Raw genomic sequence first — 20,156 nt, 5'->3', positions numbered from 1 at the left:
AAGTATATGATTCTGGCTCCTTTCACTGGGTCGCCAGGAGTCTTTCCAATACCTGCTGAGAGTTTTGTGTGAGTTGGAGCTGTTCTCCTTGCTTATAGTGGAGGCAGAAGGCAGGCAGTGAGTGGACGGGTCACTCTCCCTGACCTGCCGGCCCCCATCCATTCTCTGCCTGCCTTCGCCATGCCTTGGAAGGCTGCCTCTGGATCACCTAGCTGCCCTTTGGTCTTGGTCTGTAAAGAGCCAAAGATTTTCAGGGCAAGAGGCAACATTATATAGGTACTTATATAACCATTTAAAAATGTAAAAATCGTTCTTTGTTTGCAGATCATATAAAAACAGGTGGTGGGGTGGATTTAGATTGTCAACTAAAGAAACAGTTCCTGTTGAGTAGTCTCTTTGCATGGCTGCAGCTCTTCCTGGAACCCAGTAACACCATTTTCCCACGTGCCCTTCAGGTGTAACAGCTCTCGTTGTTGCCAGCCCCTGGGTGCCTCACCGTAGCCTGGGGATTCCTTTCACTCTGCCCACACCTCTGTTAGCTCAACTCTTTTCAGTGTGCTTTCTGTTTCCTATCAGGACCACGGCGAGTTCAGGGAGAGAGTTCAGGAAAGGGAAACAGAGTTTATGGCACCACATAAGGCTAAATGTTTTGTCCAAGGCTGAGCAGATGTCCTCAGGCATTGTGGCTAGCACGGGACTCACTGCGGATCACACATCATGTAAAATAGGATGAACCCTGAGATTCTGGAAGCAAGCCTGCCTTACTTCTGGACAGACAGCACACATGATTACTTTTGAATTTCTTTCTGTGCTTCTATCCTCTTTGTTGCACCTAAAACAACCTCTTTTTCTCTTCTCTCCTCAGAGAGATGGCATGAAGAATGTCACTTTCCGGATAGAGTGTGCCAAAACGGTCTGTGTGGTTTGACCGGCAGGATGCTCTGGGCAGTGGTTTCATAATTACTGTTCATGCTTTAGCTCTTTAATAAGGGATGAGCCAGGTACAACACTGTTTACTGGGGATTCAAAGCGTAGCTGGTGTGTGCAGGGGGTCAAATCTGGTGGAGAGAAGGCTCATAAACATGAGTAACCACACCAATGGCTGTGTATGCGTTTCCTCTACAGTAGAAGGAGCTGAGTAAGCACTGGCACTGGCTGTTCCACCAGGCAAAAGGAGGATTCATGCTCTGCACATCCTAACGAGGGGGTCCCGCCGAGGAGCTCTTCAAGTCCGCCGGCGTCAGGTCATTTCCATCTGGCCTTTTAGTTGACTCCTAAGACACTCAGGTTCCCAACCACTTAACATTAATTCGGCAGTTGTGTTTGTGGTAAAAATGGACCCAGTGTCAACATTAATGGGGCTCTCCTTGCTGAGATGCCTGAAAAATCACCGCAGTGCAATCATGGCCTCTTTGCCTATTTTAACAATCCAGTCACCACAGTTCCTGCCCTCCAAGAACTTCCTATGGAATGCTGGCTGGAACCTTTGGTGACAACTTCTTCATTTTTTTTTTTTCTTTTTTTATTTGTGTTGGAGTCTCGCCCTGTTGCCCAGGCTGGAGTGCAATGGCGCGATCTCGGCTCACTGCAACCTCTGCCTCCTGGGTTCAAACGATTCTCCTGCCTCAGCCTCTGGAGTAGCTGGGATTACAGGCATCCGCCACCACGCAGCTAATTTTTGTATTTTTAGTAGAGATGGGGTTTCACCATGTTGGCCAGGGCTGGTCTTGAACTCCTGACCTTGTGATCCAGCCTCTTCGGTCTTCCAAAGTGCTGGGATTGCAGGCATGAGTCACTGAGCCTAGCTGGTGACAACTTCTTAACTCAGCTTGTTAAAACCCAGATGGCTGGGCCCCACTTCCAGAGGTTTTGATTTAGTAGATCTTAGGTGGGGCCCAAGAATGTCCATGTCTAATAATTCTTGGGTGATGCTATTGCTGCTGGTCCAGGGACCACCTTTGAGAGCCAGTGCTTTACTACAGAGACTACAGAGACTAAGAGGAAGCTCAAGAGTCAGGACTGATGAAGTGGTAATTGGGGCAACAGAGGCCTATCGCTCAGGGAGTCTGGAAGTGAAATTAGAAAAGGGAGGCATTGTGAACAAATGCTGAGAGCCAGTGTGCTTTTGGAGGCCTTTTGTGAGATTCTGAGTCACTGGGCCTGGAAATCTGTATTTTTTAAAGCACTCTCAGGTGATTCTGACACTCAGCTGGGTTTGAAAGCCTCTGTATATTCAACACCCTACAGTGCGTGGCACACGGTAGCTGCACAACGAAGACTCACTGAATTGATAATAATTCTGAGTGGGTGTTGGGAATGTTTTTAGATTTCTAAATGTATTGGCCCATATACTTATTTACCTCATCAAATTCAGTCCTAAACTGCCAGTCAATAGAGGAATAATATGCTCTCAAGTAGAAACTGGAGTTTTCAAACAGAATTAGTGTTCTCTCAGTGTCCCAGATTACAGAAACAAAAACCTGGCTGTAACCAAAGATGTGGCATTAGTCACAAGGTACAGATTCCTGAGAATGGCATAACACAAAATCCCCTTTCTTCTTCATGGCTGAGAATCTGCTTGGCTCCTTCCTGTCTGCACATGCATGCACGCCACTGTGTGTTCTTCATTAGAAAATAATTAGAAGCAAACAGCTGTTAGTCAAGCGAGCTGCATTTTGCCCACATCTTTTCAGAGTTCAATCCATTACCCCAGGGGGCAGGCTTATCCTAAAAAAAGAATCTCACTGCTTTAAACGCGGCAAAACAGAATAGAAATGCGTGGCAATTCAGGTGAGCTTGAGCTAGCTCAGCTGAGGTAAAGGTGACCATCAATAACGTTTCGTTACACTGCGTGCAATGGTACTTCTTTTGATTTTGTTGGAGAAGTCCTGCTCCAAAATTAGCAAATTAAGTCAGCGAATGATGAAAATAATCTTTGTTGCTATTGGAAGGGGTAAGGCTGTGTGTGTGCGCGCGTGTATGTGTGTATGGACGGTGATGGGAGCTGGCTCTATTGAGTCTTTGACTTGAGGCTCTGGAGTTGGCTCAGTTCTGTTTGCAGCATGAAACTGGAGTCTGTAGCCCTGAGTTGGGGGCCTTGGGTTCCAGACCTCAGCAGAACAAGGACTTTGCCTATCTTAGTATAAAATCAGAGGGTGGGAACAGATTATGTCTAGAGTCTTTTCAGCTATAATTTTCCAGTGCTCTTTGATAAGTGGCATAGTGCAGATGTGAATGGGCACGGCTAAAGAGTGAAGGTGTTAACTCAATCATGTGAATTCAAAGCCATTTGGACCAAGAAGAATAGAAAAGAGGCCTTCAGGCTGGGCATGGTGGCCCATGCCTGTAATCTTAGCATTTCAGGAGGCCGAGGTGGGCAGACTGCTTTAGCTCAGGAGTGTAAGACAGGCCTGGGCAACATGGCGAAACCCCATCTCTCAAAAAAAAAAAAAAAAAAAAAAAAAAATACAACAATTAGCTGGGTGAGGTGGTGTGTGCCTGTAGTCCCAGCTACCTAGGGGGCTGAGGTGGGAGGATGGCTTGAGCCTGGGAGGTTGAGGCTGCAGTGAGCAGAGATCCCACAACTGCACTACAGCCTGGGTGATAGAGTGAGAACCTGTCTCAAAAAATACATAAAATAAAATAAAATAAAATAAAATAAAAAAGAGGCCTTTAGGAAGCATTAACCGCCTCCTATGGCTTACACTTCCCAATAAACCAAAGAGGATTTTAAGCTCTGGAGGTGTGGGGGAAAGAGAGATGGTGGAGAAAAAAGATTTGTTCACAACCAGGAAGAGTGACTCCTAGATCCATGGCCATTGAGATTTGCTGGTGGGCCCCGATACACTGGCAGGAGGCTCAAATAAAAGGGAATGGGCTTATGTTATGGCAAAAGGAGTAGAGATTAGCATCAAGGAGAATGCTGCCATTTTTCTTAGACAGTAGATTGTCTACTAAGTGAAGTTATGAGATGTTATGGAAATTTATAGTCACCCTCTGGGGTTACTACCCAAGTTACTTGACTCATAGTCCATGCTTTTTCCACTACTTTGCCGTGGTGATTTTTTTTTTTTTTATATGGAACACTTCATGAATTTGCATGTTATCCTTGCCCAGGGGTCATGCTAATCTTCTCTATATTGTTCCAATTTTAGTATATGTGCTGCAGAAGTGAACACCATGGTGATTTTTAAAAAGCCTAGTTTTCAACCCAGATTATGTGGAAATTGAGAGTAATTACTTGTACTTCAAGTCCATAATTTTAAATAATCGTTCCCCTGTGATAAACTGGATTTTAGGTTGGGATTTTATCACTTGGAAAGATTCTGATTCTTCACTATGTAAGTGTTTTATCAGGACTGACGATAGATTTTTGAGTAGAGAGACACACCTTGATCGGAGAGTACCACTTGCGTGGGGAAGAAGGCCGACGCATATTGTTGTTGAGATTTCGTGGCTCAGGGAATTCATATTCCTGCTCCGGCATCTTGACTCTTGCATTCTTTGCCTTTTCCAACTTAGCACCTTCTTCTGTGGAGCCCTTTTCTCCCCAACGAACCTAAAATAAATAAAATACAAGGAAACAAAATGACAAAATATGCTGCCCCTCGAGAATGAGACTGACAAATACATGCATGAGTTGCAATGTGAATGCTACCCAACCCTGGATTCCTTTGGGTTTTGAGGACCAGGGAAGAGGGAAACTGTGGAAAAAGAGAAAAGGGGAGAACCGAAGGAGCAGAGAGCGTGAACCACATGGGCGGATATTTAGGGAGGAATTGTCCAGGCAGCAGGGACAGTACACGCAAAGACCTTGCAGGTTCAGGTACGAACTTTGGATTTTAATTCAGTGAGAAAAGAAATCATGAGGAGGTTTGAACTGATGTGTTCCCTGCTCTGACTCACAGTGGGCAAGACATGGGAGCGCACAGTGAAAAGGCTGTCCCTCCTATCTCTCCATCTGTCTGCCTTACAGTCCATATCCCCACCAGACCTCAAGCAGGTTTTCAGCAATTTGCTTCGGGTTTCTGACATTGAGTGGTCAGCGTGGTCTATGGCCATACTGCCCTGAGCATGCCTGATATCTAGAGGCTAAGCAGGGTCGGCCCTGGCTGGTACCTGGATGGGAGTAGTCAGCACATAGATAAGTATATATTAAACTGTCCTCTTACCTCCATTCTTTTAATGCCTCCAACGCCTCTCCCACCATAATAAGAGGCATCTACCGTTGGCCACTTTTTCTTAGGCAGACCATCATCATCTTCTTCCTGCAGAGAAATTGTGGCACATGAAGGAAGCAAAACAGCACTGCTGTGTGGACCTGTCTACTGTGGCCAAGTGATTAGGAGTAGAGCTTGTAGAGTCAGACTGCCTAGAGTACAATCCCAGTGCTACTGTTTCCTGGGATCTTGAGCCAATCACTGAAACCACCTAAGCTTGTTTTCCTTATCTATAGAGTGGGAATGTAAGCAGTGCTACCTGGTAAGTTTGTGGTACAGTCCTGTTCTCTTGTTCTTTTCTACAGCTCTACTCCTTTGTGGGAATCGCATCTAACCCCACCTACATGCTGATGACTTATGAATTTATATCTTCAGCCCTGATGCCTCTGAACTCCAACTACTCACTTGACATTCACATTATTTGGGGGCTAAAAAAGATCTCAACAATACCACCGCAGAGATATCCTGATTTCCCTACCCTAAACGTGCTCCTCCTGTAGTCTTCCCCACTGCCTGGAAGTCACTCTCTCTTCTTTACTGCCTTTCCCCCACTTGTCCCAACTTGCCAGCTAGTTCTGTTGCTACTACTTAAAGATCTGAAATCTGTTGACTTCTCCACCCCAACCACCACCCTGGGCCCACGCCCCCATGCACTTGCTCCTGGACACTGTGGTAGCTTCCCAACTGGCCTCCTGCTGCCCTTAGACTCACCTATGATCTGTTCTCCACAAAACAGCAGGGTAAGTGCAAATGCCAGTTCTGCCCTGTATGTTCTGGCCTTTGCTCACCTTTCTGGCCTTCTTCCTTATCATGCGCCCCCCGCCCCCCCCCAACTTCCTGAGCTCCAGCCTGCCTCCCCCTCTCTCAAATACTCTGAGCAAATTCCTGTCTTGGGGCCTGTGCACAGTGTCCCCTTGTCCCCTTGTCCAGGAAAGCACTTTCCCTATCCCATCTTCTGATGGATGGATTTTCATATCACTCCTCAGAGAAGCCTCCCCTGGAAATTTCTTCTAAAGTAGCCGGTCTCTCCATCCCATCAATCTGTTTTATTTTTAGTTAAGCATCTCATCATGGCTTGATACTTACTTAATATCTGTCTCTCCACACTAGAACATACGTTTCACAGAGGCTTTTGTCATGCTTACAATTGTATTCCCAGTTTTTAGAATAGCACTACATAGTATGTGGTGGGTGCCCAAGAATTATCTGTTGAATTTACAAATAAGTTAAATGAGATAACTCAAATAAAGAAGTTAATTTAGTGTCTGCAACTTAGCTCAGTGACAAGAAGTTAGTGTTTATATTTTTTAAGATGAAGAAAGAAGAGGAACTTGTAACTTTATGGATGGAAAAAAGGGAGGAGATGTAGCGACTGCTCTTCATCTTGGCACTGTAATTATTCTTGTTGTGCGGAGAAAAATATCACTGTTTACAGTCATGGATGGATTATAAGCAAGTGGCATGATTTCTCCTCTGGATAGAGAAAGGAAGCTGGAAAAGGGGTTGATAAAGCAGAGGAAAGAACAAAAGAGGGAGAAATTGCTCACAATGCTGAAGCCTGCTTGTCATAGCCTTGTTTTGGTGGCATTTGGGTGAAGTTCTATGCAGGGTACCACTGCGTGGGATGGGGTACCCATACAGGAGGCAAGGTACAAAGAAGCAAAGGCAGGAGAGGTCAGGATGAAAGGTGACAAAGCAAGCAGAAACATGTTGGCACATTAAGACTCCCTGAGTTACACGTTGTGCTTGGGATGGGCAGTCTTCTTTAAAATGATTTTTAAAAAATTTAATACATCTTAAAGGACAGAGAGGTCATAGCAGACTAGGATGTACAACATTCTCACAGCTGACACTTGGGTGTCTCTCTCTCTCTCTTACTTGGTTGCTCTCTCTCAGATTCTGCTGACCTTTGTATTCTAAGTGCAAAGTAGGTACTCAATAAACACATATTGCATTCATGATAACACGCCATTGAATTTATGCAGCCTTTCCCATGTTATGTGCCAGTCACTCTTCTAAGTGCTTTAAATGTATTATTAATCCTTTAATCTTGCAACCATCCAAGAAGGTACATGGTGTTATTATTCCTATTTTAGAGAATAAGAATAGAGAGGTTAAATGACTTCGGTCACTCAGCTTCTAAGTGACAGAGCTGGATTTGAACTCATGCAACCTCATTCTCGTTTGTTTCTCAGCATTGGCCAGTCTGGATTTTGTTCTTCTGTGGTTTGCTTTTCTAATCATTTGATGGCAACAAATACACGCTCATTTTTGACTTCCCCTTGTACCTGCTAATTTCGATACTTGTTTTTTGTTTCTTTTTGGAGACAGGATCTCACTCTGTCACCCAGGCTGGAGTGCAGCCTCAACTAACCCAGCTCAAGCAATTCTCTCACCTCAACCTCCCTGAGTAGCTGGGATTACAGACACATATCAATGTGCCCGGCTAATTTTTCTATTTTTTTTTTGTAGAGATGGGGTTTTGCCACATTGCTCAGGCCGGTCACAAACTCCTGGGCTCAAGTGATCCTCCCATCTTAGCCTCCCAACGTGCTGGGATTACAGGTGTGAGCCACTGCACCTGACCTTAATTTTGATAATTTACAACTGCAAAATATGACAAAATAAAGTCCCCAACACAATAAAATATTATAGTTCATATGATTTTACCTTATAATTTCAGAGGTTTCTTTCACCTTATGATGTGAAAGCAGGAATCTTATATATCCTATATGTGGTTAAACTTTACATTGGCGGTGGACGTATGTCTCTGTGTAAGTGTCTGTGAACATAGATAAACAAAATATGGCTCTGAAAGCCTGGGCATTCCCGCTCTGGGGCAGTTTTCCAAAGGAGATAACAGAAATTCTATACCCTAAAGCTGAACACAGCAACACCACGAACGTTAAGAAACTCCAAGAATAAAGCCGCTTTATTCCATGGGGGACTCAACTAGGTTCATGAGCCTCTTAATCATTTAGGAGCTCATGTAATTAAGCCTTTTCACTGCACAGAAGAGGAGTCAGATCTAGAGAAAAGAAGTGATTCCTGAAGGTGAAATTCTGGTGTGGTTATCTGATACCTTGTTCAGGGATTTTTCTCCCCCTATATTTTATGAAAAGAACTTAAAGAAGGATTTACAATTGGCTTTCTCTAATTCGCAGCCCCGTTGAGTGCTCAGGATATAGTAAGATGCACAAAGCCGGTTTCCGCTGCTTTCCAGGCTAGCTTGCACACCGGGGCAACCCTCCCTCTAGTCCCTGGCCCCTCCCTCTAGTCCCTGGCCCCTCCCTCTGGTCCCTGGCTTGAGGAAGGAGGCCCCGCCCCCGTGCTCAGGCCCCGGGCAGGGCCTGGCCTTCTCGCAACAGGAAATGCCTAGGGCTTGGGCAATCTCCATACACTGCAGCGCCACCAAGCCCGTCGCTTAATCCCCTGACCGGAGCTGGCCTGCCAAGCTCAGACAACAGCACCAGGCAGCACAAAGGCCCAGGGGCTGACGGACGGGAGAGTCAGAGTTTCCCCTGCAGTTAGCATGGGTCTGTTTACACATTCTGGAGACAGAAGGGTTTTGCAATTCCCAGGAAGAGAAGGGAATCTTTGATGTGTCTTTTCATTCGGCCAAAAATGGATGGAGTAGAATCCCAGCCCCTCAGCAAGGCCACTAAGACTCTCGGCAGCACCGGAGGGTGGATTTTTACATCTCATTATATCATAAAGGCTCTTGAGAACTTCCTCCTACACTGCCCTTCAAGGATGGTAGCAGGGAGAGAGAAAACACCAGTATAGAAATCCTCAGTGTGAGCTGGCTTTCCTTTAGTAAACTAAAACAAAACAAAAAACAAAACAAAACAAAACAAAACAAAAACCTTACTGTCCTCTATGGTTATTGGAGGATGGGGCTGGATGAACCCAATTGCTTTGGATGAGAAATCAGGGGTTTGTGGGGAATGAGAAGATGAGTAGAACAGAGTGGGGCCGAGTTACCAGCAAACTGCTAAGACCCCCAATCCCCCCGAGTGGTAGAAGTGGCCGGTGGTAAAGAAGAGGCCCTTTACTATTCCGCCAGGGCTTGTGGGCTGCAATATACTTTAAAACCTTCAGTAAAATTTGCTGCGCAGCTGGATGTGTGCCAGTGCTGCTAGATCGTGTCTAGCAAACCGAGAAGATGAGATAACGCGGAAGAAGCAAGGAGTAGGAGTCAGTGGTGCCTGGGAGAAACCGCAGGGATTGGGGAGGGAGGCTGGTTTCCCATCAAGGGAAGTTGTGTTTAAATCTGAAAGGATGTGGTGGCTCCAGACGTCCAGCTGGCTGGAGCTTGGGTAACAGAAATGGCAGCACATTCCTCAGATGGTAGAGGCCCCTTCTGACCTGCATGTCCTCAGGCAGACCTGGGTGTGCCTGCAGGCACAGTCCTGCTTGAGGAAGAAACAGCTGTAGAGGATGAAGTCTCTGAACTCACTTGGTTAGCCTGTAATTGGATTAGCCCTATGCTGTCCTCAGACCCTGAACTTTTCCCATCTTTCCCAATCATGCCAGGCTTTTGTGCAGCTCCGCGCTTCAACATGCAGGGCTCCACATGCCTGGAAAGCCCTTCTCCCATTTCTTCTACCCATCCCTTCATGTTGTTAAAGTGTAACCTATTCTGCGAAGAACTCCCGGATTCCCCAGAGAATGCAATACTCCCTCCTCATGTCTCCACAACTCCACCTTCCACTCACGCAACACATTTAACTGTTAGTTATTAAGCAAACCAGAGGGTAGAAGGAATTAATTTTCCAGATTCTGGGGCTGCCTCACTCCTGCATGTAGACTGTGCACAGGTCAACTCCACAGACTTGATGTGAATAGTGCCCCCTGGAGTTGTGCATAGGGTGGCCCTCTCAGACTTAGTTGATAAGTTCTTTAACATTCCTGCTTCTCTGGTATCCATTTACTAGAAGAGCCACATGGCCAGTTTGACCCAAGAAGGCTCACAATTCCCAATTCACTGCAAGTTTCAATAGGAACTATCAATGAAAAGAAGCACATAACTGAAAGAGAATCAAGCCCAAGGCAGTAGCTTTAAATCAGCTTTTAAATTAATTTTAAATGTCGCCGGGCGCGGTGGCTCAAGCCTGTAATCCCAGCACTTTGGGAGGCCGAGACGGGCGGATCACGAGGTCAGGAGATCGAGACCATCCTGGCTAACACGGTGAAACCCCGTCTCTACTAAAAAATACAAAAAACTAGCCGGGCGTGGTGGCGGCGCCTGTAGTCCCAGCTACTCGGGAGGCTGAGGCAGGAGAATGGCGTAAACCCGGGAGGCGGAGCTTGCAGTGAGCTGAGATCCGGCCACTGCACTCCAGCCTGGGCGACAGAGCCAGACTCCGTCTCAAAAAAAAAAAAAAAAATTAATTTTAAATGTCATTGAGCACATCTTAAAGGAGCACATCTTAAATGTATAAGCTCAACAAGGGCCTTTTATTTGTCAGTTCTTTCACTAACTCAAGCAACTATCATTGAGTCCCCATCACCTGCCAGCACAGTGTTGTATTTTGAGAAAAATAAAGCGAACTCAACTGTCGACAATATTGTTTACATTTATAGAGGAGTGAGTTTTGTGAGAATGATGACATGAATTAAAGGACTAAGGCCACAGAAACTCCCAGGTCTGGGAGGCTTCGAAGGGCAGAACTTAAAGTAGAACTGGTGGGACTGTCTCATCTGGTCTTTGGGGAGAAGTCAGGGAGATCCCCTCAATGTCAGTCTTGGAGGCAAACTCCTAGGAGTGAATTGGCAAGTCAGAAAGATCCAGCAATACTTCTGTTTGTAAATACAAAAAATTCCAAAGGATTTAAGATTTCACCATTCTGAGCCACATTTCACATGTCATGGCACCATTATATCTGTTTATGTAAACAAAGTGATTAAAGACAACACAAGGATTGTCCTGTACTCTTCAATAAAGAATAAAGTGTTTATTTTCCTAACAGCAATGTCTTTTTTTATTTTTTATTTAAAGTATTAAAACATAGAATACTGAATTTTGGGCCTTTTCTAGGACTTCTGTTTGGAGTGTATGTGTGTGTGAATGTGTGTGTGAGTGTGTGTGTATGTGTGTGTGTTTATTTAATGGTCACTGGCAAGAAGATGCCCTGACAGTAGCTTGGTCCTTCATCCCTCCAGGGTGGAGGCTACTCTGGGTGTCTGTGTAGACATGAAGGATGCCAGGCCTGTTGCTATTAGGAGTTCAACTTATCTAGCCCTGTATAATTTTCCAAAGCTCAGTTTTCCTATCTAAACATTTCTTGCCACAGAGAAATTGTTAGGATCAGTGAGCATAATAATAAATCTGAAAATAAGCTCATCCTTCAAAGCCAGGTGCCTATTGTTCACTGGATAGGCATCAAATGCCTTCAATAGGCACCCCTCTCCCTTCAGATACAAAACACCAACCTATAGATGTCCACATATTCACATCCTTTCTCACTCTCACCCAACCCCAGTGCACATATACTAACCCATGATTAAAACAAGAAGACACATTCTTTTTTTGGAAGAGTTGGGGTCTTGCTCTGTTGCCCAGGCTAGAGTGCAGTGGCACGAACATGGCTCACTGCAGTTTCCAGCTTCTGGGCTTAAGCGACCCTCCAGCCTCAGTCTCCCAAGTAGCTGGGACCACATGTGTGACAGCCGCCATGCCAAGCTAATTTTTATTTTTGTAGAGATGGGGGTCTCCCTATGTTGCCCAGGCTGGTCTCAAACTCCTGGTCCCAAGCAATCCTGCTTGAGCCTCCCAAGGTGCTGGGATTACAGGAGTGAGCCACCATACCAAGCTCCCAGATGCATTCTAAAGTTTCATGATGAGACATGGTGATGTGGGAGCATGAAAGAGAAGACAGGCGGGAAACACGGGGATGAGAGCTAAAGAGAATAGCTACACACTAGGGCCACAGACAGAGCACAGAAAATAAGTAGCCATCTTTACATCAGTCTTAAAAGGGGCTGTGTGCCCTGTCTGAGTGACAGGGTCAGAGAGGGGTGGCACTGCCACTCAAGAAAGGGGCACCTGATGCTCCCAACAAGGAGCGGAGGCCTTGCTCTTGGTTGCAGGAGCTACATCATCTTCAGGGACGGGTGAGGAAAGACTGCTCTATGCTTCTTTTTCAGGTACAAGTTTGAATCCCAGTCCCATCACTTAATAACTGAAATCTTGGGGCAATTGGTATTTTAATCTCATTATACCTCAGTTTTGCATCTATAAGACAGGAGTTCATAATAGCACACTTTTGTTTCAGGGCTGCTGAATGATGAAATGAAATATACCACAAAAAGTGCTTCACATCACTGCCTGGATAGTCATAAATGCTCAATAAATGTCATCTTTAGTAATTAACCACTATTACTATTAGTTTTTATACATTCACATGCAATATCCACCAGGAATCTCTGCCTTTCTTCCTGATTAGGACTGATTAGGCCACCAACTTTATAAACGTCCAGTTACACACACACACGCTCTCTTTTTTTTTTTTGAGATAGAGTCTCGCTCTGTTGCCCAGGCTGGAGTGCAGTGGTGTGATCTTGGCTCACTGCAACTTCCGCCTCCCAGGTTCAAGCAATTCTTCTGCCTCAGCCTCCTGATCAGCTGGGATTACAGGCATGTGCCACCATGCCCAGCTAATTTTTTGTAATTTTAGTAGAGACAGGGTTTTCCATGTTGGCCAGGCTGGTCTCAATTTATCTGCCCACCTCGGCCTCCCAAAGTGCTAAGCCACTATGCCTGGCCCAGTTACACACTCTCCTAAGGCAACTCTGGCAGAGAATCTCACACGTGCTGTTAGCCCACAGGAGGTACTCATTCTAGAGTTTTTGAATAAATAAGATTTTTAAATATCAAAAAACATTAGGATTACTTACATACCTTTTACCTCTATCCTATTTGACTTCTCTAATGTCCCTCCAGTCAGATTCTAAGACCTTGATTTGCTTGATGCTAAAAAGTACAATGTTTTATCTATTATTGCCTATGTCTCCAGTTTGGGTAGTTTCTTGATTTATTTCTGACACAATATTTAGTTGATTAAGCCAGAGGGTTTCCAAGGGAAATGAAGGAGGGGAGGTGCTCTAGGCTCCAAGAAAGGAATGTTTTGTTTTTCATCGCAAATAAAATGTACTAGTCATCTGTCCAGCCCAGGTCTGGCCAAGGCAGTGTGATTAAGGAAGAAAATGGCAGGTGTTTCTGGAGCTATGCCTTTGATAGAGTAAGAAAGCACATGGGAAAGGAAGCATCTTCTCTTTCCAGCACATTTACTTCATGTGTAGGTCTGTGTGTGTCTGAGACATGGAGCTGCTTGGGGCTAAGCCATAACCCACTTTACATTCAATCATGGGGCTTCTTGCTCTCTGTTGCCTTTCAAATATGCATAAAGTTGGGAACGATAGGATCTTTGGGAGCCTGTATAAGTGGCAGATGTTGGGAGAATATGGCATAGATTCCTGGGTGTAGCTTTTATTTTGATGGTATTTAATGAGGCCGAAGTTTCGTTTCTGAAACAATACTATTTCAGAGAGGCCACAGGGCCTGCACCAGGTCCACTCCTCCTTCTGAGGGGAGCTATTCTCACCAGGGCCACGGGGCCTACTAGGAAGCTTCTCTTTGGCCAGATGTGACCCAAGAGCGCCAGTCTGTCGGTTGGCTGTGAGCTGTGACTGATGATCTATGGTCTGGAGTGAAAAGATGAGCTGGACCAAGTATTTTCCCCTGTTGGGAACCGGAAGATGGAAACCGAGAGACTCAGGCTATAAGCACTGGGGGCAGATGGTGAAATGAAGACAGAAAATATCAGATAGAGTCAGGGGAGAGGGCTCTCTACAAACCAGAGTTACAAGGGCAGAGAGGAGGCCAGTAAGAGAAGGCAGAAGGGAGTAAATTCCCAGAGAGAAGCAGAGCTGCTAGCAGTGAAATCGAAAGCCCATGAGGGTGGTGTCTGGAGCTGCCTCAGTTCTTTCCACAGTCTACCTGAGTTCTTTCATCTTGGACTAGCTTGAACTAGTCTCTGTTTTTTGCAGGCTAATGAGGCAGATAAAAACTCAAATATGGTCATAAAATCCATGGAAGGTGATTACATGCAGAACAAAACCACCACATGAAGTGCTCCATTACTGCATTCTCCCATGAACTGCCAGTTATTCGGAATAACTGGAGACTTAGGGAGGGATCCTCACTGGTGCCACTTGAGAAGACCCTTAACCCAGAAATGTCCCTTTTAGTTGTTAAAATGGACCTTCCTTGCTTTTACTGAGCTCTTCAAGTTTCAAGTAATTTCTCTTTGTACCCTCTTTATACAAGTGTGTCACTGTTGATTACACAGAATCTCAGAAAGTAGTTCCTTTTTCTAATATGAATTTTTGTATTTTTTTTATTAAAAAGAGAGCTTATTATAAAGATATAATATACTGAGATATATATACTGTATATATTATATATATGAATAATATATATATGAGTATATATATAAAGATCTATATACTGAGAGCTTATTATAAAGTTATCTTCATTCTCTAAGTTTCGTTATTTAAATAGTAGACATGCTCAGAATATGATACTTAAAGAACTGCTGAAAGTTTGGATAAATAATACTGAAGGTCTTCATATATATGGCAGAGAGTGTTTGATGGCGTATAGCTATCTGTTGAGTGTTAGACACTGGAATTTGAATACAGGGAACTAGAGGAAAAGACTGTCTAGATCGAGACTATGATTTTCAGAGCATTGTATAAAATACTTTGCGCGGGCTATGTTAGGTTATCTGTTTCTGTGGGATTTCTTTCTTTCTTCTTCTTGTTCTTTTATTTTATTTTCCTTCCAAAATACATCAGGAAGAAGATTAGGCAGACTAACTCACAGGGCCAACACACGTGCTAAAAAGTGCCTGATGCTAAAAAGTACAATGTTTAAATTTTTATTGCCTAGGTCTCCAGTTTGGGTAGTTTCTTGATTTATTTCTGACATCATATTGAATGATTAAGTCAGAGGGTTTCAAAGGGAAATGAAGGAGGGGAGGGGGTCTAGGCTCCAGGAAGGGGATGTTTTGTTTTTCATCAGCAAATGAAATGTACTAGTCATCTGTCCAGCCCAGGTCTGGCCAAGTATAATGAACTGCAGGTGTTCACGTGGTTATCCCTTTGATAGAGTGACAGGGGACAGGTGAGGAAGCTTCAGCCCAAAAACTCTTTTAAGCCTAACACAACCCTTTAGATTCAAGCATTCTGAGGTTGCCATTCTGTTTGGGAAATAAAGTCAGCTTTCTACAACTTTTATGAAACTGAAAAAACTCAACTACTTCTCTTCCTTGCTTTTAGCTATTCTTCCTAGATGGTTTTCTAGTTTGGGCTTTTTCACTTGGCTCCAAAATTGTGTTGCTGTGTCCTTCATCCTGAAAGTCCCTGCTGAGCTTGTACTGCATGTGAAACCCTAGGCTAGACGTTGGATCTGGGGTAAGTCAGAGCCCAGTCTTACACCTACATCCCCAGGTGTACTTTGCCCACTATGGCTGCCACGTCACCTTCTAAAGGCAAACGCAGAGCAGGAGCCGAAAGAAAGAGCCACAACCCCTCTAACTGAACACAACAAGGGAGGGAATGTTCTTTGTCTCCAGGCAAACAAAGCGGTCCTAATAAGGGAGCTCCTTGCTCTATTTTATTTTTTATGTTCTGGAAGTCTAAGAGATAGCTGCACACAACAGAAACAAAGCCAACTGCAGTCGTGGAACTAGCCACGGTACTTTCTCTTGAAGGATTAAGGAAAGGTTTTTATGTATGTAAAGAAGGTTTTTTCTCCTTCTTTGCACAGCAATGTAATTTCCTCCCTTGATTTCTGGGCAGAAAGTTAGCATTCCAACAAGATGTGCTTTAATTGATTGCAGCTATTAAATCCCTTGGCTTACATGCATATGGTTCAGGATATAAGAGCCACATGGAAGTTTTAATTTAATCATTACTCTTTCTGTATGTAGGAAACTTGACAGAGGCATTGGAAGGGGAAGGGTGAGGAACTGGCACTTGATTTGCACACAACAGACCTTAGGGATTGAGGACAATAACTTGAAAGCTTATCAACATATCTTTTGGTCTCATTGAGTGTTTAGATATGTAACCCTGGCTTCTGAATTGGTGGGTGTTACCTCTAGAGACTCCAGCTGTACTGAGAGTGATCAGATTAGCTAAGCCACTTGATAGACACTCTTGCATTTCTCATGATTAGCCTTTAATGCCTCCACTGTAATCTACCCCAGGCCACCCTTGCATCAGAACTGCTTACTGGCCAATTCAGTGGTAGAGTCCAAGAATTTTTTTCTTTAGATGATGAGGATTTGAGAGGAAGGCCAGGATATTAACATATCCCTCTCCAGCATATTTTCATTACTGCCTGGCAAATCTTTAGATAATATTGTTTTTAAATTAAAGAAAAATGAAGTATTTGGCATCAGGCTATTCCTAGAGCCAATGATTGGAGAATGCAGCAAATCGCGCCTGATCTACACACATAAAGCATTAAGTCTCTGCAGGGAGAAGAGAATCTTAGGGTTTGTTTGAGAGGAAAAGTCAGTATCTCAAAGCTCCAAATAACTGTATTGATAAAAACATTTGTTTACGTCTCAAATTTTATCTCTGCAGGGAGGAAAACCTCCAAAATCCATTGTCTTTTCTGGCAGTTTAGTTCAGTTTCTTGTTCATCCCTGGTTAGGAAAGGTCAGAGACTTTCCTCCCTTCTGCTTCACAGGCAGGTATATTAAATTCTTTGGGCCTGACTTAGCTCTGCTCCGTAGGGGGCTAAGTGTCCGGCTGCCCAGCCCAGCCAGCTCTCCACCCCACTCTGCCACCCCGCCCACCCGCCGCCATCCTGCTGTGGTCACTTACCTCACTCTCCTCAGCAGGGGGTGGAGGGACCTCCTTGATAATCTGAAAAGAAAACAGAGAACAGGTCACTGAAAAATCTCTGGCTACCTTCCTTCTAAGAGGCCTGCTGTCAGGAGGTATGGTGGTGGTGCTGCCATAATTACCATGGCAATGGCCCCAGCAAGTCGGACTTAATCAGTGCCATGAGGTGTCTTTCTGGACAGAGTAGCTCTGCTAGTTAGCATATGACTCAGGCTGAGAGTTCCAGTCAAAATTGCATCTTTTGTGTTTTTATACAGAGAAATAAATGTTCCGCAGGTAACAGTTTCATTTCCTACCCCAGATAGCTATCATGCAAACTTATTCACTCATTTATTCACCTAGTCATTCACCTATCAGATTATTCATCCATCTATCCAACCATCTACACATTTAACAAAGAATTGTCACATGATGGAAGTTAAGACGGTGCTTTAGGGATGCATCAAGCGTGGACCCCACTCAGGCTGCTGGCAGTCCTTCAGCTGTCACTGGTTACCACGGGTGCCTCTGCGGGGTGGATGTGCCGCTCGGGCAGACCGATTCCCAACAGAGGCAGCAAAGGAGTGTCCAGGGATTTCTTTCAGGGCACTGACACTTAGGGCACAGGGCACAAAGCTTTAACTAACAATGTTATAAGATTCTGACTGTCCCATCTTTGGGGCTGAAGAGAGACATGTGGAAACTCTGGATGGGCAAGTAATTGGGAGACCGTCTAACCCATGAGAGAATGATGATACATGGGATAAGGGCAGGGCAGGGACAGCTGGGGCCAGTGAGCAGCCCCTCCTCCCTCTTGACCCCAACTTGTACCCCTCTGTCATAAAAGGAAAGCCCTTACCGTTAAATGGATTGAGAGTCTCTTACATGGCATTTGGCAATTATCTACTATAATTCCACTCTGTCCCTTGGAGGGCTTCCTACTCTCACCCCAAACTTATTATCAGAAGTTTGGGTCCTCTACTCAGTCCTTTTACTTAGAGGACTTCTGGCAAATGCGAAGCTCATTCCCTATCTCTTGATGCCTTAACACCAGGTGCTGACTTTGTAGATGGGTGTTTGGGCAGTGCCCACAGGACCCATTCTTTCTTCTTCCAGTTGGGGAGCCAGCCTCTGACTGCAGGCCAGGATGCTCAGCTGTTAGCAAGCACGTCTTTACCTCTCCCTACTCAGCACATGTCTCCTCTGGTTTGATGATTATTCTGGGATCTTGTTAGGGCTCCAGTCCCCACACTGTTACCCACCCTACCATTATCTATAACGTCATCTTTGCATGAGGAGGCGGGCTTCCCACTGCAGGTTCTGTTAACCTTAGCCAGTGGCCCAAGACTCCAGTCCTCTGAAAGTACGGTATTCAATTAATTGAAGAGGCAGAAGTGAAGGCCTCCAGGGGTTTCAAACTCTCATTTCATCTGCCTCCACTTCCTGGCTGCTGTGAGACGCCTGGTGAAGGTCTCTGGAAAATGCAAAGCCATGATTGTGCTCACCCACTCAACCCTGGCTCAGAGTTCCTTAAGGAAATCTCTGGGGAGGATCGCTACTGCCCAGGACTGATTTCCCATCATCCCAGAAGCAGTAAATTACTTACAGCAGGAAATGTCTGGAAACTGGAGGGAGGGGTCAGGATCTGGGGACCAAGATCTGGAATGCATCTGTTCTCCTGGGGCAGGGGTAGGGAGGGGAGTGAGAGGGGGAAAAGGATGTTTGGGAAGAGACAGATGTTGAGAGGGCAGCATACGTGGCAAGGCCCCTGGGTGTGAAGAGGTTTGGTGCTGAGCAGAGGGCTTTTGTCCACACGGTGCTATGAGCTAAGCACAGCATAGATGTTATCTGTGAATCCCAGACCTGCCTTCTCCCGACTGTCAGGATTTGACGAGTCCCTTAACCTGCCTGAGCTCCACTGTCTGAGCGATCATGTGTGTTAAGCATCTGGTAGCGAGTAGCTGCTCAGTAGATGCTGCATGCTATTAGTACTCTCCTTTCCCTTTCTTGTTGTCTGTGTCTCTTACCTTGATTACATCTTTCCTACCCCTCCTCGATGCATATACTAAATGCCTTTGCATGGTGGCTTCCAGACATGCCAATGGGCCAGCACTTTATGAACTGAGTGAGATAGGAGGCTGGTGTTCTGACAGTGGCCAAGGGTTTTGGGGGAGTCGGTAGCAGTATGCCTGGCCACATGTGTGTCAGCTATGACACTGGCCGGGGAATGTGGTTCCAGGTGGCCCAACATTCAGACCAACCCATCAATACGGTTGCTGTTTAATTTAATGTATTAAGTATTAATTGAATATCTATTCTATATCCTGCAACGTGCCAGACCCTAAGGAACCCAAAACACAATGCTAAAATACATGACCTATTAAATATTGATAAAGAGGGGCTGGTGTACGATCCAGAGTTCACATTGACACGCTATAAGTTGGGCACCTGAGCTTCTGGAAAAAATGTCACTCTGTTCAGGTAAACAGGAATTAAGTACCTCCAACCTGGTCTCATTGGCTGGGCATCTGGCTATGTTCAGCAGGAATGGGCAGGAAGTCTTCTCATTGCTTCAAGCCCATGCACCAGCAGCTTGCCCCTGGGGAGCAGGGTGCAGCTCACCACAGGATGGCAGGACAGCTTTTTAAAGTATGATCTAGATAGGCTAAGCTTGGAGTCAGGGATGAGAATTCCAAGCAGTGAAGTTGGATAGGCTGTCTGTGAGTGGGCCAAATCCTTGTGCCAAAACCAGCACATGGGCCACCCAAAGGAGTGCTCTGAGCACAGGGACATGTCAACTCTCTCAGACCACCCCATTCCCCTCAGGGCCAGAGTCTGTGTTGCCTGGTGGAGTAGCTTGGGCAAAAGCCTGCATTGCTCTGTAGCCTGCAACACCAGGGCAACACGGCCACACGCAGAGTAGCCTTAAAAATAGACATCTCTATGGTTGCTTCAGTACTTAAAACCAGTGCACCCCTGCTAATGGCTTCCCATGGCTTATAGGATAAAATGCAAACTGTTCCCATGTCCCACAAG

General features: G+C 45.2%; 1 protein-coding gene and 1 non-coding gene across 4 annotated transcripts in view; both read right to left on the bottom strand.

Annotated features, from left to right (window-relative positions):
* The window catches only part of ANTXR1 (ANTXR cell adhesion molecule 1), a 266,535-nt gene that overhangs the window by 90,723 nt on the left and 155,656 nt on the right, over positions 1–20,156 (bottom strand). For all 3 annotated transcript variants that reach the window (XM_007970383.3, XM_007970382.3, XM_007970384.3), the window contains exons 14-16: positions 17,121–17,162; positions 5,172–5,267; positions 4,391–4,558 (exon numbers count right to left, since the gene is read on the bottom strand). In XM_007970383.3, coding sequence (XP_007968574.3) covers positions 4,391–4,558; positions 5,172–5,267; positions 17,121–17,162 — 306 coding nt within the window. The remainder of the gene's footprint in view (positions 1–4,390; positions 4,559–5,171; positions 5,268–17,120; positions 17,163–20,156) is intronic.
* On the bottom strand, positions 4,072–4,178 carry LOC119627505 (U6 spliceosomal RNA). The gene has a single exon (XR_005243691.1). It is a non-coding gene; the product is annotated as a U6 spliceosomal RNA (small nuclear RNA).

This window comes from Chlorocebus sabaeus, chromosome 14, assembly GCF_047675955.1.
Source record: "Chlorocebus sabaeus isolate Y175 chromosome 14, mChlSab1.0.hap1, whole genome shotgun sequence".
Lineage (NCBI taxonomy): Eukaryota > Metazoa > Chordata > Mammalia > Primates > Cercopithecidae > Chlorocebus > Chlorocebus sabaeus.
The sequence above is the reverse complement of the archived record's forward strand: the minus strand, read 5'-3'. Positions and strand labels throughout refer to the sequence as shown.